The sequence below is a fragment of the Sander lucioperca genome, chromosome 18, assembly GCF_008315115.2.
Source record: "Sander lucioperca isolate FBNREF2018 chromosome 18, SLUC_FBN_1.2, whole genome shotgun sequence".
Lineage (NCBI taxonomy): Eukaryota > Metazoa > Chordata > Actinopteri > Perciformes > Percidae > Sander > Sander lucioperca.
In genome coordinates, this window is record NC_050190.1 from 7,314,652 (window position 1) to 7,340,875 (window position 26,224).

General features: G+C 42.4%; 1 protein-coding gene across 1 annotated transcript in view; it reads right to left on the reverse strand.

Annotated features, from left to right (window-relative positions):
* Positions 1-25,455, reverse strand: part of sfxn5a (sideroflexin 5a) — a 31,643-nt gene extending 6,188 nt beyond the window's left edge. The window contains exons 1-12 of the mRNA XM_031310159.2: positions 25,269-25,455; positions 21,186-21,254; positions 18,706-18,783; positions 18,062-18,088; positions 14,961-15,015; positions 14,030-14,055; positions 13,792-13,845; positions 13,141-13,197; positions 12,968-13,033; positions 11,841-11,931; positions 8,185-8,300; positions 7,920-8,005 (exon numbers count right to left, since the gene is read on the reverse strand). Coding sequence (XP_031166019.1) covers positions 7,920-8,005; positions 8,185-8,300; positions 11,841-11,931; positions 12,968-13,033; positions 13,141-13,197; positions 13,792-13,845; positions 14,030-14,055; positions 14,961-15,015; positions 18,062-18,088; positions 18,706-18,783; positions 21,186-21,254; positions 25,269-25,316 — 773 coding nt within the window. The 5' untranslated portion in view covers positions 25,317-25,455. The remainder of the gene's footprint in view (positions 1-7,919; positions 8,006-8,184; positions 8,301-11,840; positions 11,932-12,967; positions 13,034-13,140; positions 13,198-13,791; positions 13,846-14,029; positions 14,056-14,960; positions 15,016-18,061; positions 18,089-18,705; positions 18,784-21,185; positions 21,255-25,268) is intronic.
* Positions 25,456-26,224: the final 769 nt, after the last annotated feature.

Below are 26,224 nucleotides of genomic sequence, written 5' to 3' on the forward strand. Positions count from 1 at the left end.
GGGGTGACGATTAGCATGAAAATGCAACGGAATTAAATAAAAGCCAGAAAGCGTTTCTTTGTCAGCAGCAGAGGAAGCTATTGCTTAAATTCTGTAGCTGTTAAGATAGTTCCAGAGTGCTAATATACATATGCAACATTATAGTTACATTATAGTTACCCTGTATGCTATGGAGCAGTGTTTTCACGACTGGCTCCTGTTTTAGATTGTGCACAGCGTCGAGGACACACATGGCAAAGCGACACATACATTTCCTGACGATGGCTTCATGCTGTTCCACTGCTCTACGGAGGTAAAACAACGTGGGACTTATTAATGCGCCAGCAAAAGCAAGGAAGAAGAAAACATGGATGTAAACAATGCAGGATTTAAAATACTAATGCTTTATGAGGTAGGAAATGCACCCAACACACCTCACAAATCAGTGAAGCCTACCTTTTGGTAATATTGTTTTTATGTATCAGGTGTTTAACTTGCATGTCGTTTTTTGTGTTTTTGTTTTATCGTTAAACAGTTTCTCCATCAAATTTCGACAAAATATACTGTATCACATTATTTATTGTTATCCTAATATATATATATTAGGGCTGTCAAACGATTAATTCTTTTTAATCGCGATTAATCGCTGAATTTCTATAGTTAATCGTGATTAATCGGATGTTTATCACATGATTAAAATTCTATTATTTTGCATTTCAGAACTGTTTTTAAGTACACATTAACAATGGAACGCAATTCTTACCAGTGTATCTTGATTGGGAATCAAATGAATGCAAGGAAAGTTACTTTATGAACTTGATTTTAAGATTTGTATTTGTTTATTATTTATTTATTTACTGTAAACAAAAGAAAAATGTATGAATCTAATCACACATTTGAATCTAGAGTCAATATAGTGTGCAGTAACTCCTAAATCATTTTGATTACTCACTGACGTCCAGTGATCACCTTGCATCAATATAAGACGGGTCAGAACATGCCAACCGTAGTACGTCTTTAAGACCCGAGTCTTCTACGATGCTGACAGGTCTGCAGTTAGTTGCCGCCCATTTTGCAAGAGCTGTAGTAATTTTTTTGGATTTGGTTTCATCCACAGGTCGGCAACTAGTAGCACTCTCCAGTCACGTTAACTGTACTACTACGCTTAGCTCGTAGGTGGTAGCTCAAGCTTGATGTGCTTCGGTGATATTTTAATTCGGCTTTACACAATGTGCACATGGCTTTACGACTTCGCTACTGAGCCGTCCAGGAGTTTTGGAAAATAAAAAGCTCCATTCAGTACTGTGTTGCTGCTGTCTTTCTCCATCGTGCCTGCAGCCTGCGGCAGCAGGATGTGTTACGAGGAAGTATGGCAAAGTGCGGCAAAAGGTCAAAATAGTAGCCTGTTAGGTATGACGCGAAGCCGAGGGAAGTGAAAATAAATTAATAAATGGCGGCATGCGATTAAAAAAAATTAACGCGTTATTCTATATATATATATATATATATATATATATACATATCATGATAAAAACATTTTACCTTTTATTTTTTACCCGTTTCCTACTAATTGAAACCCAGAGTGTAAAAGAGATACTGTTTCTTGCACTCTACTGTATCTGTAGTTTTTGACATCACAGTATGAGCTCGGCTCTACATCAGGTTACCCGAGTACTAAGGGCTGAAGTGGAGATTCTCAGTGCAGGTACATGTACCTTAAGCCTCACAAAAACAAATCTAAGTTCTGAATACACTTTTTGGTCTGTGTCCTCTCACAGCCACGAGGCACATGAAGGCCAGAACCTGCTGTCACTGCCCTAAATCTGCTCTCAGCAGTGCAATCCATCATGGAGGGGCCCCGCAGGGACCCATCTCTGTCTCCTTGTTCCCGCTCCATTGAGAGCCAGTGAAGGCAAGCTGACATAGAGGATAGCTGAGCGCTACTCACCAGCAACCACAGTCCACCTCACAGCCCTCTGCTCTCGCTCTCTCGCATACACTCTCTCTCTTCACGGTGAGTCATGCAGCTGCCAGGAATCCCAAACACACCTGGGCAGCCGGCCTCCCTGTCTGAGCCCGCCTGCTCCAAGCGCTCGGGACAAGTGCTGTCAAGGATTTACAAAGACGGCTGCATTCCTCGGCACACCGCAGGCACAGTCAGGCCATCGACCACGGGACGTGCGTATAAACATGTTGCATCATTAAGACATCATTACAGTCATATCACACAACACTGAAGCTCAGTGGTGGGAATGGTTCATCGACTGCAATAGTAGTTCTGACCATGAAGGAAATTGAGACTCGGAACTATTATAATATAATTCATTTAATTAGGGCTCATTTAAATTTTTTATTAATCTAACTATTATGGCAGAATACTTTCATTACACTATTTATTAACATTTTTAATTAAGAAAATGTTCCTCTCTAACACAGAATGATACAAACAAGGATTCAAGATGTACAGAGTCTTGGTTGTTTTTTCTTTTGAAAAATGCTTTTAAGATATGCATGTAATGTGAGCGAGCTAGAGAATGAATGAAGAGAGGGAACGCCGAACTAAGTAATAAATCGAAGTAATAAAACATTGTTTTCTGATTTTTTTCCACAGCAGTTACATTCTAAAGCACAAATAAACACACACACAAAGACACACCACTGTGGGAAGGTGCCACATAAGGGGCTTTCCGACCGGAGGGATTTTTGCAGTTCTTAGAACTAAACGTTCCTAGAACACTTTTTTCGTCATGTTCCGACAGGAAAAATTTGGGGATTTTTAAGTTCCTTTGTCCTCAGTAGTGTACTTTTTTAGCTCCTACTTCAGAGCAGGGTCTTTTCCCTTTTCCCTTTTCCTAGGTGTACTTGATTGGTCGAACTTATAAGTCACGCCCACCTCCAACTTGGAAACTTGCAGACAGAGCAACAACCAACAACGGGACATTTTTAACAATTTTCACCATCTTATTCATCATTAAATTCACTTCTGACAACGTTTTAGGCGAGAAATTAACTGTTTAGATTTCGAATATAGGCAGTCTTGCGAAAATTGATGCCGAATTGACAATTTGCTTCAAAGTTTTCGGAGTTCAGAAGCTCCATCAAGTGAGGCGACAGCCAGCAAGCGCCTGCCCCGGCTTCTAGCTCGTCGATCAGCCAGTCATGCTCAGACACCTCGCTGTGAGCTGGAGGTCTCTCAGACCGCTCTCGTAAATAAAAGGCTTTTATTTCGCCGTTGACGGTTCGTTTGTTTAAATATCACAACACATGTCCATCATAAGATTAACGGGAACCTGTGGTTTTCGGAGTTAAACTCCACAAACGTGTTCTGCGGCTCGCCGGCCGTCTCACACACACACACACACACACACACACACACACACACACACACACACAAAGTCCACAGCACAGCCGGCAGAGGCGGGGTCTGTTCCGAGTATAATAAAGCCCCGTCTGTGTTGAGCAAAACATTACGTGAATTACTACGAGAATGGACGTGCATTTAATATAGGAAAAGTGCACAAGTATTAGCATCATTTGTTGTTGTTGTATGTGGCGCTAAGGTCTAGTGACGATGCTATAAAGACCGTTGCCGTGCTTGCGTCGCTCCCTTACCCCTCCTACCAGTCCCTATGGCCACTTGGCCAGTGGGAATGCAAACGGGAAAAAAGATTTTGGGGGAGAGTAGTTCTTAGAACTGCTTAGAAGTGTACTTTTCCTCTAAAAACTACAAGTACTATCAAGTCGGAAAGCACCTATTGTCAGATGTGTGAATGCAGAGCTGCACAACCTGCAAGCTGTTATTGGCTGGGGGTTACACACCCACATGTGGCCCAAAGGCTCTTTGCTGACGCCCATAAACGTCCCACACACAGCAAAAAAGAAAAGACAAACTACACGCAGAGGGCAGGGTCTGTACATTGCTTTTTAGTAAAATCCTGCATATTATACCTTTAAAAGCAGTTACATACCGGGCCGATAATCGGCCCATTGGACAGTCTAGCGAGGTCAGTGACTCGAGTCTGTTCGGTGTGTTCCGTGCCGTCGTCTGTTGGAGGAGCTGTCGGCCTTCATTTTGGCCGACCTGACATGCTCAGTCGGAGACAGGGCAGTCGGGACTCACCCGGAAATGGCAAGCGGGATGAGCGTGACTAAGCCTCTCAAAATCTAACAAAAATCTTTCAAACTGACCTTTGTCGATCTGAAATGAAGACAGATTCAGCAACTGCATGGCCTATTTCTCACTTAAAATGTTTTCAGAAACACGTTTCGGTGAACTATCTTAGTACAATAAGAGATCGTAATCTGAATGAGTCGCCAGTAATGGCCGAGTGTTCCGAGGCACTTTTTTGACCAACTCAGGGAGACTGATCAGTCCAACTGCCTTTTCTGCCATCGGTCTTGTTGGTGTGTAACTGACTTAAGTAAGACAACTATCTGACTGAATTGCTTTTCTAAGATGAAAAATCATAATGAAAAGATGCGGCTCTGCTTTTAGTATGTTTTTCTGTTGTTTATTAGTTACAGTAAAATCTGAGTGTCTCTGTTTTGTGTAGTCTCTGTGACAATAGAGGCTGTAAAACTCTACAGCAATGACCACGTTTTTTAAAAGTTTCAGTAAAACAAGAACCTTATGATTATTACCTTAAATTATCTTTAATATACAGTGGACACCAGTATTGAAACCCAGGCTGCATGTTAGAGTAAAGAACAAGGTTGAGTGCATTTTAAATAAAAATGTAAAATAAATGATAATGTGGTTGCCTCCTTTATCACTAAAGCTTTGTTAACCACAGTCCCTCTACTCCATCCATCTTCTTCCGCTTATCCGGTAACGGGTCGCGGGGGTAGCAGCTCCAGCAGGGGACCCCAAACTTCCCTTTCCCGAGCCACATTAACCAGCTCCGACTGGGGGATCCCGAGGCGTTCCCAGGCCAGGTTGGAGATATAATCCCTCCACCTAGTCCTGGGTCTTCCCCGAGGCCTCCTCCCAGCTGGACGTGCCTGGAAAACCTCCCTAGGGAGGCGCCCAGGGGGCATCCTTACCAGATGCCCGAACCACCTCAACTGGCTCCTTTCGACGCGAAGGAGCAGCGGCTCTACTCCGAGCTCCTCACGGATGACTGAGCTTCTCACCCTATCTCTAAGGGAGACGCCAGCCACCCTCCTGAGGAAACCCATTTCGGCCGCTTGTACCCTGGATCTCGTTCTTTCGGTCATGACCCAGCCTTCATGACCATAGGTGAGGGTAGGAACGAAAACTGACCGGTAGATTGAGAGCTTTGCCTTCTGGCTCAGCTCTCTTTTCGTCACAACGGTGCGATAAATTGAGTGTAATACCGCACCCGCTGCGCCGATTCTCCGACCAATCTCCCGCTCCATTGTTCCCTCACTCGCGAACAAGACTCCAAGGTACTTGAACTCCTTCACTTGGGGTAGGTAGACTCATTCCCTACCTGGAGAAGGCACTCCATCGGTTTCCTGCTGAGAACCATGGCCTCAGATTTAGAGGTGCTGATCCTCATCCCAGCCGCTTCACACTCGGCTGCGAACCGATCCAGTGAGTGCTGAAGGTCACAGGCCGACGATGCCATCAGGACCACATCATCTGCAAAAAGCAGCGATGAGATCCCCAGCTCACCAAACTGCAACCCCTCTCCACCCCGACTACGCCTCGATATCCTGTCCATAAATACTACAAACAGGATTGGTGACAAAGCGCAGCCCTGGCGGAGGCCAACTCTCACCTGAAACGAGTCCGACTTACTGCCGAGAACCCGGACACAGCTCTCGCTTTGGTCGTACAGAGATTGGATGGCCCTGAGAAGGGACCCCCTCACCCCATACTCCCGCAGCACCTCCCACAGTGTCTCCCGGGGGACCCGGTCATACGCCTTCTCCAGATCCACAAAGCACATGTAGACCGGTTGGGCATACTCCCAGGCTCCCTCCAGGATCCTTGCGAGAGTAAAGATCCGGTCCGTTGTTCCACGACCAGGACGGAATCCGCATTGTTCCTCTTCAACCTGAGGTTCGACTATCGACCGAACCCTCCTTTCCAGCACCTTGGAGTAGACTTTACCGGGGAGGCTGAGAAGTGTGATACCCCTGTAATTGGAACACACCCTCTGGTCCCCCTTTTTGAAAAGGGGAACCACCACCCCGGTCTGCCACTCCTTAGGCACCGTCCCCGACTTCCACGCAATGTTGAAGAGGCGTGTCAACCAAGACAACCCCTCCACACCCAGAGCTTTAAGCATTTCTGGACGGATCTCATCAATCCCTGGGGCTTTGCCACTGTGGAGTTGTTTAACTACCTCAGCAACTTCCACCAGGGAAATTGACGACAATCCCCCATCATCCTCCAGCTCTGCCTCTACCATAGAGGGCGTATTAGTCGGATTTAGGAGTTCCTCAAAGTGCTCCTTCCACCGCCCTATTACCTCCTCAGTTGAGGTCAGCAGCGTCCCATCCTTACTGTACACAGCTTGGATGGTTCCCCGCTTCCCCCTCCTGAGGTGGCGAACGGTTTTCCAGAAGCACCTTGGTGCCGACCGAAAGTCCTTCTCCATGTCTTCTCCGAACTTCTCCCACACCCGCTGCTTTGCCTCTTTCACGGCAGAGGCTGCAGCCCTTCGGGCCCTTCGGTACCTTGCAACTGCCTCCGGAGTCCCCTGGGATAACATATCCCAGAAAGACTCCTTCTTCAGTCGGACGGCTTCCCTGACCACCGGTGTCCACCACGGTGTTCGTGGGTTGCCGCCCCTTGAGGCACCTAAGACCCTAAGACCACAGCTCCCCGCCGCAGCTTCAGCAATGGAAACTTTGAACATTGTCCACTCGGGTTCAATGCCCCCAGCCTCCACAGGGATGCACGAAAAGCTCCGCCGGAGGTGTGAGTTGAAAGTCTGTCGGACAGGGCCCTCCTCCAGACGTTCCCAGTTCACCCGCACTACCCGTTTGGGTTTACCAGGTCTGTCCAGAGTCTTCCCCCACCCTCTGACCCAACTCACCACCAGATGGTGATCAGTTGACAGCTCTGCCCCTCTCTTCACCCGAGTGTCCAAAACATACGGCCTCAGATCAGATGAAACGATTATAAAATCGATCATTGACCTTTGGCCTAGGGTGCTCTGGTACCAAGTACACTTATGAGCATCCCTATGTTCGAACATGGTGTTCGTTATAGACAATCCATGACTAGCACAGAAGTCCAACAACAAACAACCACTCTGGTTTAGATCAGGGAGGCCGTTCCTCCCAATCACGCCTCTCCATGTGTCTCCATCATTGCCCACGTGCGCGTTGAAGTCCCCCAGCAGAACTATGGAGTCCCCTACTGGAGCCCCATACAGGACTCCATTCAAGGTCTCCAAGAAGGCCGAATACTCCGAGCTCTTGTTTGGTGCATACGCACAAACAACAGTCAGAGTTTTCCCCCCCACAACCCGCAGGCGTAGGGAGGCGACCCTCTCGTCCACCGGGGTAAACTCCAACGTAGCGGCGCTCAGCCGGGGGCTTGTGAGTATCCCCACACCCGCCCGGCGCCTCACACCCTGGGCAACTCCGGAGAAGAAAAGAGTCCAACCCCTATCCAGGAGTATGGTTCCAGAACCGAGACTGTGCGTAGAGGTAAGCCCCACCAGATCCAACTGGTAGCGCTCCACCTCCCGCACAAGTTCCGGTTCCTTCCCCCACAGAGAGGTGACGTTCCACGTCCCCAGAGCCAGCGTCTGCTGCCCGGGTCTGGTCCGTCGAGGCCCCTGACCTTCACTGCCACCCATGTGGCAGCGCACCCGACCCCAGCGGTTCCTCCCACAGGTGGTGGGCCCATGGGTTTCCCTGTACTGTATATCTATATCTTTTAGTCGAAGCCAAACAAGCTCATTAAGTTTGAGAAAACGGACCAATTCATGAACGATAAAAATAATGCAGTCTCTTACTTTTCTAGTGCAGCCATGACAATGGGAGGGAGCATCAGAATAGGCATGGGGAGGACCACCCTGGTCAGAGCTGTTTCTAAAAGTGCCTATCACAAAAATAAGAAGATACATTTAAAGGAAGCAAGAAAGAAAAATCAACAATTTAAATTATGTTCATACATTTACAGTGAGCCCCATGTTGCATTCACAAACATTACATCAATCACTAATAGTAAACTAACAAAGCTGCACCTGAAGAATTCCCATGAGATAAAAAGCAACATACATGCCTGGCAGCCACTTTTGACGTTCCCACCACGGTCCCGTTGTCGTCCAGCACGCTGATGCCCTCCGACAGCTCAGAGTGTCTCATGAGCACCACGTTGCAGACATTTGCACTCGCTGTAGGGAGGTGAGAATGTTTTTAAAAATGAAAGTGAAGTGTCTCACCTCGAGGAATTTGACATATTTTATTAGTTCACAAATGAGCAAAATTGTCTTTTCACTCTCTGGTTGGGGGTTTCCAACAGCCTGTGCAATGCTGTTGGAGCAGGAAGAGGCTCAACTGTGGCAGGTACTGTAAGGATGAGGGATTACAGCTTGAGTATGTATTATTAAGTTGTTGATTGAGCTGGAATTTTATGGAAAGACGGAAAGGATGAGCGGAGAATCATTTTAGAATTTCAAGCTGTCAACATTGCGTTAAAAAATGATCTGGCTATATTTTGAGTTGACGGAATAATTATTCCATAACCAGAAAACGGGTTTGACAGCTTAAAGAAGTCAAGATCTTGAAGGACAAACTGTTTTCTCAAATTTGCAGCGTACATTGATGTTCTCCTCAGGATAAATTGTAATAACTTTGGTAATCCCCTAAACTTTCATCTACTCTTCAGCTCAAAATTATGATTTGATTGGAGGTTCGTTCCAATCAGGCAGCGCAAAGCGAGTTGTTGGTATTCTGGTGGAAAATGTGTCTTGTAGACTTTTCGCTGAGAATAGACGTCTCGACAAAATGCTGTTTCAGTCTCTGAAACGTAGCCATCTACTGCTAGCAACATTAGCATTGCAGCTAAGGTGGCAAACTGTACCTGTTAAAGCGTTAGTGCATAACTTTTTGATATTATTGAATGTCCATTACATTCAAGCCATTGCCAAATTAGTTGATAGAAAGCTAATTAAGACTATAAGCTCCACAAAACTCTCTATTTTTCAGTATGGCTTTGTTCAGAAACTGGTGTCATCCGGCGACTTTCCCGCGCAGAAGATAATGACCTCTTCTGAAGAGTCCATCATGTTTTTTTAATCCTCCATGTCCTCCTTGGCTACTAGCAACTGAGTGTTGGGGGGTGACGGTGCGTGATCACGGAAGGCTTGTATCATGTGGATGCCCGAAAGTTTTATTTCAATTACTTAGAATTCCTCAGGGGGGGGGCGGCAGAAACTATGCACTATAGCTTTTTAAACCTCAGCATGTTATTGTTGTCATTGTGAGCATGTCAGCAGGATGACGTTAGCATTAGCTCAAAGCACCGTTGTGCAGTCTCAGAGCTGTAGAGTCTTATTCAGCATGAAATCACCATTGCCCTCTCTTGCCTTCTTTAGAAAATGTATATCTTTTAAGGAAGCTAAGATATAAGTAAGTAGTAATTCAAGTTTATCCATATAGCACTTTCACAGACAGTCACAAGATCTTCACAGGTATGATACATTAATACATTAAAACCAATCAATACAAATCACAAAGATCATACAAATACATAGTAATATAACAAAATAAATATTAATACAAAATGATTTATATTGTGATGAAAATATCTACATTTTACACAGTGAACTCCTGCTCTTGCTTTACTCACTGAAAAGCCCCAATGTGGTGCATCAGTGCCATGTCATGTTTGTCATAATCTGTGTGTGTGTGTGTGTGTGTGTGTGTGTGTGGTAACGAGCACCATGACCAAGGTGACTGATGGGTCGACAAACAGCAGGGTTGTTACCCTGTGATTTATTCACGAGAGCCAAAATGAACACAAATGTATGTTAATATAGATGGACCTTTCTCCTTGACTCTAATAGGAATAAGAAAAACTCATTTTAGAGAGTTTAGTGGTGGCGCCTCGAGCCTTTTTAATTTAAGACAACAGCGTTGGGAGTTATCTTTAGTAAGGGCTGCAGGGCTCGCAGGACGCTTTGTGTAGGGAATTCAATTGACTGAGCAAATAGCTCTTTTTACCTACGAGGGATTTTTTTTTATCCAGACCAATTAATAGAGAGACAGATTGGGATTTTGCCTAGGAATAACAAAAACTACAGCAAACAGATCAAATAAAAAAGAAAGTAATAAATGCATCATGAAATGCACCATTATGAATGGAATGAAAGTCTGTACAGCTCAATGCTGAAATATGTCATTTGTAATTATTTTAAATAATTACATTTATGTTCATTCTAATTGCCATCTAATAACCCGTGGCACACTCATGGAAATGCTTTAAAGAACTTTTCATGTAATTACTTAACAATTAATAATAATTAAATAATGATAAATATTTCCAAAAGACAACAAATTAATTATCCCCATGCATTTCTGACGGCATGGCTTTCCCTCCAGTTAAGGTCTTCATAATCTAATTGAATGACAGGCCGCTGCTTGATTAGGTTATTACAAATAAATCTAGCCTTAAGTAAGCAAACAAAATGAAGCGGGTGAAAATTCAAACAGCAATTTCGTTTTGCTCGCTTCAATTAGCCATTTTAATTACCTTATATATGGGCCTACCAAAACAACAACAGCAACAACAATGAACAAACATAAATCAGGTAAATGAGGCCTTGACATAGACGCCACTTTAGGGGTAATTATCCAATTTGTTTGTGGCAGCAGAGTTCTAACAAGCAGCCAATTACCAGGCAAAGGCTACGCAATAGAAACCTGTTGATTTAATTAAAAGAACCGCCATGGTAAGAAAGAGGGAGGGGGGGGCTAACAATTTAATTATGAGCCAGCAGCATTTTGGGACACGGGTCTATACCCCTGGGTGTGTTTGCGGGGAGAGTGGCATTAAAATCAGCTTTGTGGCTTCACACACACCTGACAAAGCGAGCTCACAACATGTCTCTAACCCCGCAGAGAGGAAAACAAACGGCTAGCTGTGGTTGGCTCTCATACAGCCGTTTATGATGACCACAGAACAGTTTAAAAAAAGGTGGACACAACATTTGTCAACATTCAAGAAAAGAATGGGTTCATATCTGAATATTTATATTAGGTCTGTCATTTTCATTAATTGTGTACATCATAAAAATAGAACAAACACCAAGGAAAACAGCCATGAAAAATCCAGCAATATTTGTATAGGACTACAATTTTATTTTTAGTTACATGTACATCAACACTTTGGTGCCATGATATTTGGGATTGAGAAAAAAAAAAAAGAATTCTCAAATGTTTGTCAGCCGCATATCATTTTAGATTACAAGAAAAGGGAGACACAGAAAGGGAAATTGTGAACATGTTAACAAGCAAACAATACATAATAAATGTTCCATACCTAATTAGATGTTTAAGTTTATTCCAGACCTTGGAAACAAGGGCTTTCAATCACAACTCTGTCATCGTCATTTCGCTGTTAGAGGCTAATTTAAGATTATTTTGTTACATATATGAGATGTTTTGTGATATTATGCTAACCACGAGCTTAAAATGTTCATCATGATCGCAAACGTCATTTTCTACTCAAACCTGCCACCTTGGAGGTTTATTTTAAGCCTGGAGAAACTTTAGTCATCCTACTCCAGTCAGTAAGTTGAGTTAACACTCAAACACATCTCTATTGTTAACTCAAACTTATACTAATTTAGTTTAAAAGGCCATTTTGGTAGAGGACTGGGCTGGACCCCTGTCTGTTCCATGAAGTGTTTGGCTGAGCTCTTTGAACTTACCCACTGCTGGGAAGGGGATGAACCGCTGCACCAAAAGCCTGGTAGTTGGGCTAAGGTGGCTGGCTTTCTGGATTAACACGTTCAACCCGACCTGAAGGAAAACCAGACACACATGACACACACAATCAGCCACTGACTTTGTGTTCAAAGACCAATGATACACACACTGAATATCACAAATTCATATTTAAATAAATACAGTTTTTTTTGTCTTCCAGCACAGAAAAGCACTGAAACAAAAAACAAGCAAGCGTTTTAAGTATCTGTGCATAAACAACTAGGCACAGTACTGTATTTTTAACACACTAGAAGGCTGTAGTCAAAAGTGCTCTCAGATAACACACCACCACGACACTCCAGCCTTCGGCTCTCCCCAGCCCTGCGGGGGGTCGTCACCAGAGCAGACGTTTAATTGGAGAGCTCCTGCCCCCCTCCCTGCCTGTCGTTCCACCCTCCAGACACCCCGCAATTTTTTTTCTGTGCTTGTTGCCGTTGTCAACCCTGAGGGCAGCAGCCGGATGAGCGCCCAGCGGGACCAGTAATTGGCTCAGTTTGAGCCCTGTGTCCACACTAAGGGCTGTGTCAGGCAGGTGTGTGAACGCGTGTTATACTCTTTTGACATTTGAGTCTTTGATGACATAAAGGTAAGAAAAAAAAAAAGAAAGGTCCAACCGATAAAAGGTATTGTGATGGCTGGTATGTGGAGGTTGATACTAATATTCTTTGAATTTTCCTGTCAAAACAATTGAAATTGTTTGGTGTTTCACCTATTCTGTCAGGGTGGCAAACCATCTCAAACAACAGTTAAACCTTTAAACTATGCACTTAAGCCCAGATTAATGACATTTGTATTGGGTTAGTGGGGAGACTAGGGGAACCTTTGGCATATATCACAACTAGACAAAACACAATTTGACGGAATGATTTAAAGGACTTTTATGTAGAAAAAAACCTGTTCTTTTTGCAGTCGACAAAAGTCCAATATTATGCTGATATACTGGTCTGCTCCTGGTTTAAGAGATGTAATGGAACATCAAGTGACTCAGTTATTGCTGTGCAATGACACTCACAAGTCACTGGAGTCACAGGGCCTGTTCAGGCAGAGCAGAGGCATTATGGGAACTCACAGCAATAGAGACTGCGCTGGTCACCGCTCCGAGGTATCCCTGGACGAATTTGGAAAATGGAGCAGGCTAAAGTGGAAAATAAGTGAGATTACAATATGATAGCATTCCATGCAGCTCTGTTCATATGCAGCTATCTGTCTAAATGGGACTGGGTCCCTTTACTGAGATAGTACCTTGGAGGCGTTGCGGTTGCAGTAGTTCACACAGGCATTGTGACTCTGGTTTAACGACTGTAAGAGGAGAGGAAGTCAAAAGAAGAGGATTGTTAGTTCATGTGCTGATACACCTGATGTATTACTCTGTGATTTAGCATTTCCAACGTTATGTTCCAGTCTGAACAAATGGGACTATGGAGGTTCTTGAGCCTGGAAAAAGAGATGTTTTTTTCATACACAAATGTAGATGTAAAACATAGAAATGCTCTTACAGTTGCAATAAACTATTTAGGTGCTGTATCCCCGAAATTCCACCAGGAGGAGATGCGCCGTGTTCCGGTTTTGTTCCGTTTTGCAACATAAAAATTGCAAAGTTGATGAAAAGTGGGTATTATCATTATTATGTCATTGATACCTTTTTCTACCTTTTTCAAAATGCTTGTTGTCTCTTTGGCGTCTTACTGTCAAGTGTATTTCTCAAACACTTGGTTTTACAACATCTTGCCAGGACTGCAGCAGAAAATTGGCTGGCTGGCAAATACGGGAACGTTTAATTAATTTGTGTTGTCTTTATGAATAAATACATTAAGTCATTACATAACATTGAAGAGATGTCTTGATAATATTACCTCAGTCTGAGTTTTGGTAGGTATTAGTAGTAGGTATTACCTGCCAGAAGATAGTTGACAGCAATGTCTGATTTGGGAGAAGGAGGCCAACAACCTGCACAAAGATAAAACCCTTTTACAAAACAACTATAAAAGTACAGATAGATTACCAAAAAGGGAAAAATCTGAGCCTAAATGTTATTTTAGAGGGCCAGTCTTGGTTTAAAACAACTGATTTATGTCAGCGTACGATACATGACTGACTTTGCATTACTGAAAATAATGCAAAAAGGTCTTACCACTGGTGTGCCAAATGGGATAAAACCTGTTAAAAGACAAAGTCACTATTATCTTTATTACAGCAGTTTCTTTTAAATGTCCTGTACTGGAGTGAGATTTCAATGTTCTTTTTTTCAAGGTGCTATCTAAATACTGTCAAAGTATATAAATGCTTAATCAGAAACTGTGTCTTTAAACAGGCCGTCAGGACAAGTTGTGATGTCACAACCATACTATACATATGTAGAAAGTGGCGCTACGGTGCTGTTACAGTCATTCCCCGGCTGCAATGACAGTGGCACTGAGTACAGATGCAGAGGACTCGGAAGCGCTGACCAATCAGAGCAGACTGGGTTTTTTTTCAGGTGAGGGCCTTAGAGAGATAGATGCTAAAACAGTGTTTCAGACAGAGAGTTAATACAGGTATAGTCAGACAGACAGTATGAGAAAAATATTGTTGTTTGTTTTAACATTAAAGCATGAAAACATGTTCTAGTAGAAACCCAAAATACAAGTATGAAACTGAAAATGAGCATAAAATGGGACCTTTAACTAGAGTTTTAGTCTGTACAGGTTAGACAGAGCAATAGGATTCTGCAAATTCCCATTTGTCTGACATACACAATGTTGGTCCTAACAAATTAATCGCTGGTGTCTCTTTCTCCCTTTCTCCTCCTTTATTCGTTTCTCCAACACCATCTCTCCAACACTTCAAAGGCGCCTTGCAAAACAGGTGCTTTAAGACCGGACCAAAAAAGAACTTCTTCAGAGAACCTCGGGAACTTCTCTGTCACCATGGGAGAGAGCTTTTAATCAGCGCCCAGCTGAGTGTGACCTTTTTCAGTGTTTGAGCCGTGACAGTTCCCAGGGGTGACAGCGCCTCCATGTTGGACCACATAACAAGCCCCTAGATCCCACTTCCCACAAGGCTTCCACACCAAGCTACTGTACCTGACATCCGAAAGGGCATGAGGATCTTCTCCCCCGTGTCAGGGTGGATGATGGCCTGGAATAGAAGCATAATGATTAGAATCAGACGAGAAGGATTTGGGTTCACTCTGTTCAAATGAATTGGAAAAAGAGTGTTGCTGTGGGGTTAAAGAATGAAGAAAAGTTTCAAGTGTTGGAAACTAATTAATATCACCTTAAAGGTGCTCTAAGCGATGCCACGTGTTTTTTAGGCTACAACATTTTTTGTCACATACAGCAAACATCTCCTCACTATGGGCTAGCTGCCTGTCCCCTGAACACACTGTAAAAAAACGCGGTCTCTGTAGACAGCCCAGGCTCCACAAACTGCAACAAAAACAAACTGGCCAACCTGCACCACCAAACATAACAAACAGAGTTCCAGCCAATAACCGAGGAGGAGGGAGGGGCGCGCTAGCCTCCGTTTTGTTTGACAATACTTTGAACGTCAACAAGAAGTGACACCACCCAACATCGCTTAGATCACCTTTAAATATAGTGAGACTACTAAAAACAAGGTGTCAGATTAGTAGTTTCGCTGTATTTAAGGTGATATTAAACAGACAGGAAGTGGCTTTGAGCAACAAAGGATTATTACTTAACTCACTTATTTGTTAACCATTTTCAACTCCTTTAATGTGTGCATTTGGATATTGTTCTTTGAAAGTATTGGTCATAAACCATAGTATGTGTGTGGATGTGACTGTCCCAGTTTTGATCTCTAGAATCATTTAATCATTTATTACACCAATAGGGAGTCTTTAAAGTGTATCTAAAAAATTAACATGTACATATTTGTGCCATTACAGTTAATTCTAATTAACTCAACTGATTGTATGAATGCCGCTGTGTCTTACATAATTACCCTGACACCTTGAATCAACTGTATTAGCACTGATCAAGGTCTGAGGGGTTGAAGCCTTTAGTACTGATATATAACTTCGCTTTTTAAGGCTTTTTTTTTCATGTTTTTGTGTTTGGGTAAGCTTTTCTCATATGTACCCACCAAAGACAAACAGCAGCGTTCTGAAATAAGATAAGACAGATGGAAATCTCTTTCCCCTACTGCTTCAATGGTGATGAGATCTGCTGAGTGGAAGGAAACGGAAGGCATCCAGCTTCTTTCTGACGCTCATGGAGCCAATCTTGATGTGCAGTAACGTGTATGAGGGCACTATCATGTCTGAAAAGTTTCAGGTTATATCTAGTCTATCTCCACAGCCCTGTGGAGTAAGGTCTAGCTACACCACACATACATTCTGCGATAGGAGAAAAAAACGCTCTGGGTTGTTTGCATGTCTTTAAACCAATCAAAATCATCTTGGGCGGCGCTAAGCTCCGGACGCAGCGACTGTGACTCTGCAAAATAGTCTCAGGAAGGAACTTGTTTTGGTGGAACATTTGCACCCAGCAAAAGAAAACACGGCGTACAATATTAAATGATGTTAACTGTTCACACAATACAGTAATGTGAGCTATTTAAATTAGCTGATACATGGTTAAACCACATTTGCTCTACCCAGTGTATCGCCGTGTGTACTTCATCCACAGCAATCCCCCCAATCGGTCCCAAAACTTCCCAGTTAGAGAGTAAATGACGTAAACATATTCTGTGTAAATCTTTACAATCATTCCCTGAAAGAACCGAGCAGGCCTGCCATGTTGCACAATCCAAATGTTTTTCAAAATTTGCCATTTTTAGCGTGTAGCTTGCTAGCTCAAAGTTTGTTGTTGTTTCCTGTAGGGAAGGGAATTTGAGAACCCAAACACACAGAGCGGAAGGTGAGGGACAAAGCCTGACATCGAGCGCTGGATGGCAGGCTTTATCCTGGAAATGTACCGTTGATCCAGACTAGGGTATACCTGATCCTGTAGAATTACCTCATATTACTTGGCCTACACAGCATAGCCATACAGCCAATATAACTAAACGCCAACTAACATGTTTAATACTTGGCAGCTGACATTAGCTCTTATTCAAACCTCTTGTATCCAGATACAGCATATCTAGATTGTGTGATGATCTCGTTAGGACAGAATATAGTTCACATCTGGTATCCAAAATGTGACTCAAAGACAGTGAGTGGACACCTGTGATCAGGTTTCACTGTCCTGCTCACATGTGATTTTATCTGAGGGTAAATGGGTACAGCTGGTGGTGCCTTTTTGTATGGACTTAAAATTCAAATTGTATCGTGTTCTACATACTCATACTGTATACACACAACAAACCGGATCCAGCAGCACTTCATCGTAGTCTGGGACATTGCAGACTTTAATATATGGTCCAACACATGCGTGACTAATCCTGAACGTGGTTAGAACAATCATGTTCACATCCTAGTGCATCCTGGGAGAGATTTGGGTGTATTCACATGTGTATTTGGAGCTTTTAATAAGATCACACAAGATGTATTTAGTGCTGAGTTCAATGTTAACAAAACACAGACATTTGATAGCTTTAAAAAAAAAAAAAAGAAATCGAAATTTAAAAACATATTTTGAAGAAATGGGTGAGGGGCAACTCACTACGTAAGTATATTGAATAAGCTAAAGATAAAAAGAGTAAGGAGCTCCACTTCATACTCATTGACAGTACACTTAAAAACAAATCATTAATTAAAATAGTTAAGTTTTATTTAGACGAGTCATAAACACCAGCTTTCTAAAACTCTAATGAACAGCTGTTGCTGTGGCCGTTTCCATATTACTGTAAATCCGTTTCTGTTGGTTTGACCAGCTGCACCTGCAGTTCAGTGACCGTCAGACGTCTTCCGAAGCTGGCACGTCCTGTTAATCAGCACTGGAGTTAATGCCACTCGCCTGCTTCACCGTCTTTGTCAGTTCAGTGTAATAACAGTAAATGAAAGGCTTCTCTTTTAATGTTGCATTTTCCTGTTTTGGGTCATTCCGCTGTATGTTTGTTGTGTACACAGGAAAGTGTTGAGCTGAAGTGTAAAGACTGGTGTAAGTTTTGTTTGCCAATCCACTGACACCATACCAACCAGTGGTGATACAAGATAGTGACCGTAGTGTGTGTTATGTGTTATTTAAAAAGTGAATGAAAGAGAGAAACGTCTTACCTGCTTAATTTTTTGAGCTTGCCAAAGCTGTAGAGACAAAAAACATATACCTTTAATGAAAAACCCTTTCATTTGTAAGCACTGAACAGTCTCAAGTATTTCTACAGGCCAGTTGATGTCTGTAATGTAGTAATGTAAAGCCTTGAGCCTTTATTTATTTATTGGACCACGTACATGTAAACTGCTCTGGATATATACAGTTAAATTCATAAAATGTAAAACAAAACAAAAGCATTTAAATATGTCTTTAGTAGATATTTGATGATTTTAGATATGTCTCGATTAGAGCTGTAAAGATGAATTGATTAATCAATTAGTTGTCAACTATTCAATTAATCGCCAACTATTTTGATAATCGATTATTCAGTTTGAGTCATTTTTTACGAAATAAAAGTAAACATTTTTTGATTGCAGCTGGTTAAATGTGAATATGTTCTAGTTTCTTCTCTCTACTGTGACAGTAAACAGAATATCTTTCAGTTGAGGTTGCATCTTGGGCTTTGGAAAACACTGACCAACATTTTTCACCATTTTCTGATATTTTAAAGACCAGACTAAACTAATCAATCAATCCACAATAAAAAAATAATTGGTTGGTTGCAGCCCTAGTTTTACCAAGTCAACTCCAGTTTTTGAGTCTTTACCTGAGCATCTGTCACTCCCGGAGGCAGAGTTCCTTGTTTGAAACGGTCGAGCAGCTCCACAGACTCCTGCAGACGTTTCTGTTTTAGATAAGATAGATAAAGTCAGTATAATGTAAAGTTGAGTCAGGCCAATCTTCCCTGGAGTCTTAGTCAGCTTAGAGATGTTTTTTATATTCCACTATTAAAGCCACATAGCTCAATGTCTAAGATAATTGTGTTTCACTAAAACTTTCATGCTGATTTTCAGTAGACAAATGAGTTTCCTAAAGGGTAATGAGCAGCTATCTGTGGTGTGATCATTGTCTAATGCTGACTACAAGGTCATGTGGCCCAATTTGTTCTAATGAGCTTGGCTATATGTGTGTGTACGTTCCTTTCTCTGCGTTTGTGTGCGATAGTGTTAGGTGTGCACTTTTGCCTGTGGGCACATGAGGTTGTGTGTGTGTGTGTGTGTGTGTGTGTGTGTGTGTGTGTGTGTGTGTGTGTGTGTGAGACTGTATGCAAAATCAGGGCCATCCTTGTTCCACTCTCGTCATTAGGGGCAAGTTGAGGCTACGCCTGGCCCAGCAGGGTGCCAGATGTGCGTGTGAACACACACACACACACACACACACACACACACACACACTCTCCACCCCTCACAGCTGCCCCACATGTCCACACCTCATCACATCCCAGGAGCTACTGGCGCTATTACTGTCACCAAAGAGCTCGCTAACAGCTTCATTACCCAGAGCACCAAAGCACTGATGACTCCATGAACAAAATTACCAAAACACAACAAAGACCTGGAGAAATGTCACGATGAGCAGGCCAGAGAACCGTCTGGAGCCAAAAAGGTCACAGAGTCGTTCCGAGTAACAGAGAGGCCCCAAGCATGTTCATTAATTAGTCATTAGTGTTAATGATTTTCAAAACAACGTCAAGTACAGCTTAAGAGCGGTAATTACAGAGTCATATTCTATGCCTTTTAAATAATTTTAATAATGTATACTTTTTTTAATTGAAATTACAATTCACACTGTGACACACTACACACAGGCTTGAAATACACACACATGCTCAGGTCCTATACATGCACAATTGGAGAGATGTCAGGGACAGGCGCCCTGAGGCCCAGGAGGTGAACTGACATTTCTGCAGCTACCAGTCCACACTCCGAACTTTGGTCCAACCCAACTCCCTACGGACTGAGCTACTGCCACCCCCAGAAAGGTTTCCTTCCTTTCGTTTCTCTTCAGTAAATGCTGGCTCTGTGCTGTTTAATGTAACATTATTGTGCTGCCAGTGTGCAGCAGACTTGGTTCAATAAAGGCCCGTTACCTCACTATAACACAGCAAATGTGTGCATGCCAACGAAAACCTCAGCTCTTGCAGTCATCAGCAATCAACAGCTGCTTTTCCTCCCTTCGCAACCAATGGGGTGAGATTCCACGTTTTGCCTTGCAAGTGCAGAATGGGCAGAAGGTTGAATACAGATTCACTGATCTCTGTAAGTTTCATCTGAATAGCTCAAAGGAAAGTACATAAATAGCAGCTGTATGTATTCCTGGGGTTGGTGGTAAAATCAAAGTGAAAAATACATGATTTACCACTTCAAAACATAAAACATGCGATGTTGGGGGACGTTACTTCTTGTTGACGTTCAAAGTATTGTCAAACAAAACTGAGGCTAGCTTGCCCCTCTCTTCTCCTCATTCTGTCCCCTCCCCTCCCTTCCGTGCTTCCGCGCACTAACCCCCCAACCCCCACCCCAAAATCCTTCTCGGTTATTGGCTGGAACTCTGTTTGTTATGTTTGGTGGTGCAGGTTGGTGCAGTTTGTTTTTGTTGCCGTTTGTGGAGCCTGGGCTGTCTACAGAGACCGCGTTTTTTTTTTTTACAGTGTGTTCAGGGGACAGGCAGCTCGCAGATAGTGAGGAGATGTTTGCTGTATGTGACAAAAAATGTTGTAGAAAAAAACATGTGACATCGCTTAGAGCACCTTTAAGGTGATATTAATTAGTTTTCAACACTTGACTCTCAATCAGAGTAATTTCTAATAATAATCTGCACTACAGTTCGGTCAGTGCTTCATCAATTCGACTCTGATCTGGTTCTCCATCATCGTCTAGTCACCCACTCTCAGCACTTTGTCTCTCCTCTCTCTGTAGTCATGCTGGAGTTTTGAGACCACTGTGTTACACAGCCCTGACTTGCCCGATGTCCTCATTAATACAGATACTTTATATACCTTCATATTAAGTCCCAGACAGTACTCTGATGAAGTTTAAATCCTCCTCAGTCCAGAAGAGATAACCTGGGCAGCATTAGTGAATCAGTAAATTAGTAAAAATAGTACTGATGTGCCATCAAGCAAGGCACAAAGTCCCTGTCAGCTCAATATGAACGGTCCTAGGTAAACACAGATTAAAAGATGGTTCAGTTCAGCTTTTATCACACCAGATCCATGTAATTAATCATAATTAATAGTTTGTGTACCTCTGTCACAAAGAGTGTGCTGGGGTCAATCACATCCAGGAAGTGCCTGAACCGACCAGAAAATGTGTTCTAAGAGAAGAGAAAATACATCATAGAAACATTTTCTTTGATGCCACATTCATTTCAAAAAGCCAAATAAAAACATACTTTTTGTTCATAGGACTAAACAATTCATTTTCATTCAAACATCATTACCAGTAAGATGTCAACATAAGATATTAGATGCAACTTGTGGTCTTTAAAAGTTTGCGTTTTCAACGAGTGATCACTGGAATAACTGAGTCGGGTGTAGAAAGTTGGAGAAAGTTCAGAAAAATCATACTTTCCATCTACTATACAGGTGAAATAAACACATTTTTTTTGTTCAAATTTAGGCAGCCAAATCTATATTCTGGATTTTTTTTCAGAGGCAGAGAGATTCCAGCTGTCACACAGTAAACAGTGATATTACAGCGTGCCAGCTGTTTCAACACACCAGGTGGAGCCTCCTCATTAATACCTCCGACAAACTGTGTCCTATCTGCATCTTTTTGGGACCCATATCCACTCACACCATTTGCAATTAATTTCCATAATGACTGTGCCAGAAATACCTTTCTATCATTTATTCATAACTGAGCATAAGGAATCATTTCGGAGATGCAGCAGCAACCCACCACGCAGCGTTGAGAGGCACCCATCCCTCCCTAACTTGAGATTAATTACACTAACAGCTAATTTGAATGAAAATCTGCTATCTGACTCACTGCTGCGCCTTGTGACTTCCTGAACATATGGATGGTTGGTAAAAACACAGCGTGGGGGAATAGTTTTTTAAATCTGTTAAATTCAATTATTCACCAGTGCCATTCCTACTCGAGCCGGCACTGGGGAGCAGAGGAAGAGAGGGGACTCCTTCTACCTGTACTCCAAGGCTAACAGCAGCTTCATCAGTGTTAAGGCCCTTACACACCAACCCGATTATCGGCCCATCGGACAGTCTGGCGAGGTCGGTGACTCGAGTCTGTTCGGTGTGTTCCGTGCCGTCGTCCGTCGGCCTTCATTTGGGCCGACCTGACTTGCTGGGTCGGAGGGCGGGCAGTTGGACTCAATGACCAATCTGATTGGTGGAGTTCTAGCCCTTGACTAGCGAATCAGTGCCCTTATGCTAGCGTGACGAACGGCTCTCAAAATCTGACGAAAATCTTTCAAACTGACCTTTGTCGATCGGAAATGAAGACAGATTCAGCAACTGTACGGCCTATTTCTCGCTTAAAATGTTTTCAGAAACACCTAACCCTAACTATCTCTCAATGCCATTATGCTCGGTTGAAAAATCTGGGAGCAGCCAGACCCACGTTTGTCCAATCAGCTGCCGGTTTTCATTTTTTGGGTGACAATACAGATTAGCGCCGCCTGCTGTTATGGAGATGTATTACGTCTCGCGCATGCGCAGAACGTACGCTCAAGTCGGCGTCGCTTCGGTGTGTTCCGAGGCACATTTTTTGACCAACTCGGGGAGACTGATCAGTCCGACTGCCTTTCCTCCTGACGGTCGGCTGTGGGGTTGGTGTGTCAGGGCCTTTAAGCGTGATTTAAGGCTGTTTTATGCTTCTGCGTCAAATCGACGGCGTACCCCCGCAAACCCCTCTACGTCACCGCGAACCCCCCTCCGAGCCCTCCGCCGTAGCTCGACGTGCACCTCCAAAAACTTGGAACTTTGCGTCCGCAAGAACTGTGATTGGTCAACTGGTCCTGTGTGTTGAAAGTCGGTGTTTCAAGCAGCCTACTGTGGGGAGTAGCAACATGCTAGTTCACTGACATAAGCTTTGCAAATAAACTCAACACATATTTTGGTTACAATGACGGGGTTATCCGTTTGTAAATTGTCTATATGTCAGTAACGTTTTGAAATTAGCACTTCGCCAGCAAGCAGTACTTTGTGGGCAGTTGTGCTAATGTTTGCTTGCTAACATAACTGGCTGGCAGACACCTCGCAAATAACCTCAGACTTATCACCTCCTAGCTTTATGGCGGTGAAATGCACCGCGATGCAAAGCAACCCCGACGCAGAACTCTGAAAGGGTCACGACGTCGTAGGAGCGACGGCGTGGAGTTGACGCAGAAGCATAAAACAGCCTTAACTTCACAGTACGTAGGCTACGGCGAAAGCTCTGCGTGGAGCCTCTGCAGGACCACAAATCACGCTTTTACGATGTTTAGTCAGTCATTGGTCATCCGAAATCCTATATTCATACTACATTTAAAAAGGGATATTGATAACTCTCATGTGCATTATTTTTTGTCTGAAACTAGTGCTTTCATTGTTGATCATATCCTTACTGAATGTGTTTTTATGTTTTGAGCATGTGTTGTTCGGTTCTAAAGTCTATGCCATTAATATATCAAAGCACTACTCCTGTATTATTAGATGATAATGTTCCACTTGAATTTCACATTCAAGTATGTTTACTATGTTTTAAGTTTTTATTTATTTTTTAGAAAATGAAAACATTTTCCAAACAATTTTTACTTTAATCCACACAAAAAGTATGTAACTCCAGCATTTATTTAACGTAATTTAGTTATTATTTCTCGAGCGATTTAAAATTGCACTTTCATAAAGTTGTGACGGTGCATTTTCCAGCTAATCCAAGGTTTTGTTATTAAATGAATTTATGGGTTGAGGATTTGAAGTTTTATCAATATTTTTAAGGAAAAAAAAACTACATTACATACATTAGGGTAAATGTAGTGTAAAAAGTACAATATTTCCTTCTGAGATAGAGTGGAGTAGATGTATAAAGTTGCTTAAAATGGAAAATACTCAAGTAAAGTACAAGTACCTAGAATTTGTACTTAAAGGGTTAGTTAGAATTGTTTGAAGTGTGGTTGTATGAGGTACTAATCAATACAGGTTAGCTCCAGTAGATGTCAGTCGGTGCGCCCCCAGTTTGGAGAAGCAGGCAGGAGTACACGGAAGCTAAGCAATGTCCTGGACATTTCAGACACCTAAAAAAAATTAATATCAGCTTAAGTGTACACTATATTTAGAATATTTTCTTCCTTTACCTAGCTGTCAGAAAGCCCTGTTTAAGATAATGCAAGAGGAATTGAAGCCATTCTATGCTCTGGTCAAAGCCACCAGACTCCATTGACAATTGGAATTAGTTAGTTTCTAACCCCTTTTAAAACACCAAAGTCACACCCTTACACAAACAAACTAACCAATCGAGGCAGTGATAAACCAGCAACACCTGTGTTCTGCTAAGTAAAATTAGTAGCTTTGTAGACAGTGATATAACGGCTTCAGTTCCCTCCATATAAACTTAAACAGGGTTGTCTCAGGACATGGTTAAGCTGTGAAAATAGTCTAAATATAATGTACACTAAAACTGATATTGCTTTATTTAGGTGGGCCTTTTTTTAGGTGGCTAAAATACATTTAGCTGCTCCTGCCTGCTTCTCCAAACTGGGGGCTTGCCGACCACCCTCAACTGAAGCTTACACGGACTATGGAGAAGTACCCCACTTCAAAAAATCCGAACTATCCCTTTAAGTACAGTACTTGAGTCGATTTAATGCAACTACTTAGTTATATTCCACCACTGCCTAGATCCAATGTAAATCTGAGTCATATGCCTGACGATTATTGGCCAATACAGATGATTATGACTCAAAACATACTGCATGTTTGTTGAATAACGTTACTACATTTTGACAGCCATTAGCACAAAAGGGTCACAGATTGTTAGCTGTGATGTTCTTTAGCTAGCAAAATTGTTAGCCATCAATTTGCTCTATCTTAGCTAACTAGCTATAGCCTGTCACCTCACCTGTCATTTTGGCCAACCAATTTTGCTGACACGGTGAGAATGTGACGTTAGCTGTTGACAAGATACAACAAAGGCGAACTAGGGCTTTACACTTAAATATGTAAAGAATTGTAAACAATTTCATATGCCAAATATAAGCTTTAACAGTATACATATGTTACTGCTGCCTGGTACTTGAAGCACACTATGGAAGTAACGGTAGAGTAAGAGTTCCTGTGGCAAACTTTAAGTCAAACTTTAATCGATTGAAAAAGTAAAAGTAGCCTACCTGGTCGAAACGAGACTTGCCATGTTGGAATGTCACATATTCAGACATGCTGCTGTAAACGCACACAAATCTGCACCAGTCTTCTTCTTCTCTACGATGATACAAGTGTTTACAAACACTTTATGAAAGTACAAGCTGCAGAGGCGCGCGGTAGCTGTCCAGCGGCCAATTTGCATTAAGGGTAATGTAGTTTTTCCGGGGTGCTTTGCTCGGACAGAATGTGGTTTGAACTGACGTTAAATTGACTACACCTCCCAGGAGAACGTGCTTTGTTCTTAGAGTGAAGTTAACGGGGTTTATGCTGTTTGGAGTACAGCCATTGTATAGCCATAGTATATAAGAGTACAACAGATAATAAAAATGCGACATGTTTGAGTTATATGTTGTTGGTGAAAGCACTGAAGGAAGGTGATTGAGTTTAAAGAGTATAACAGTTACATAGCCCCCTAGTGGTGGTTTTTAATTAAAGTCAATGCAGAGGTTGGTCAAAATAACCTTACAGCACATACTGTGGGAAGAATATGCTGATTCCAGTATTTTTAGACTTAACATAGTGTTAGCCTTAACAAAAAATGTGTGAATGTGAATTTATCCTGTCATGTGAATTAATTTCACATTTAAGACCCTTTTTCACTTTTCATGTGCAAAATTCACATATTTTCAGATATTTTACATGTGAAACATCACATGTGAAAACATCAATTTCACATGCAATATCACAGGTGCACCATGTATACAATTCACGTGATTAATAATTCACATACAGGCACATTTTCAGACATTTAACAAAAATATCAATATATGAAAGTTCCAGTGCTGCATTCCTCCAGCAGAATATGATTCACTGCAGTTTGGTGAGGGCTAATAACATTTCATAAATGTAGGGTGTTGTTTTAGAGGGACATGGACTCATGTTTCTTAAATCATGTCCCACTAGTTCACTTCATGTTTCATTA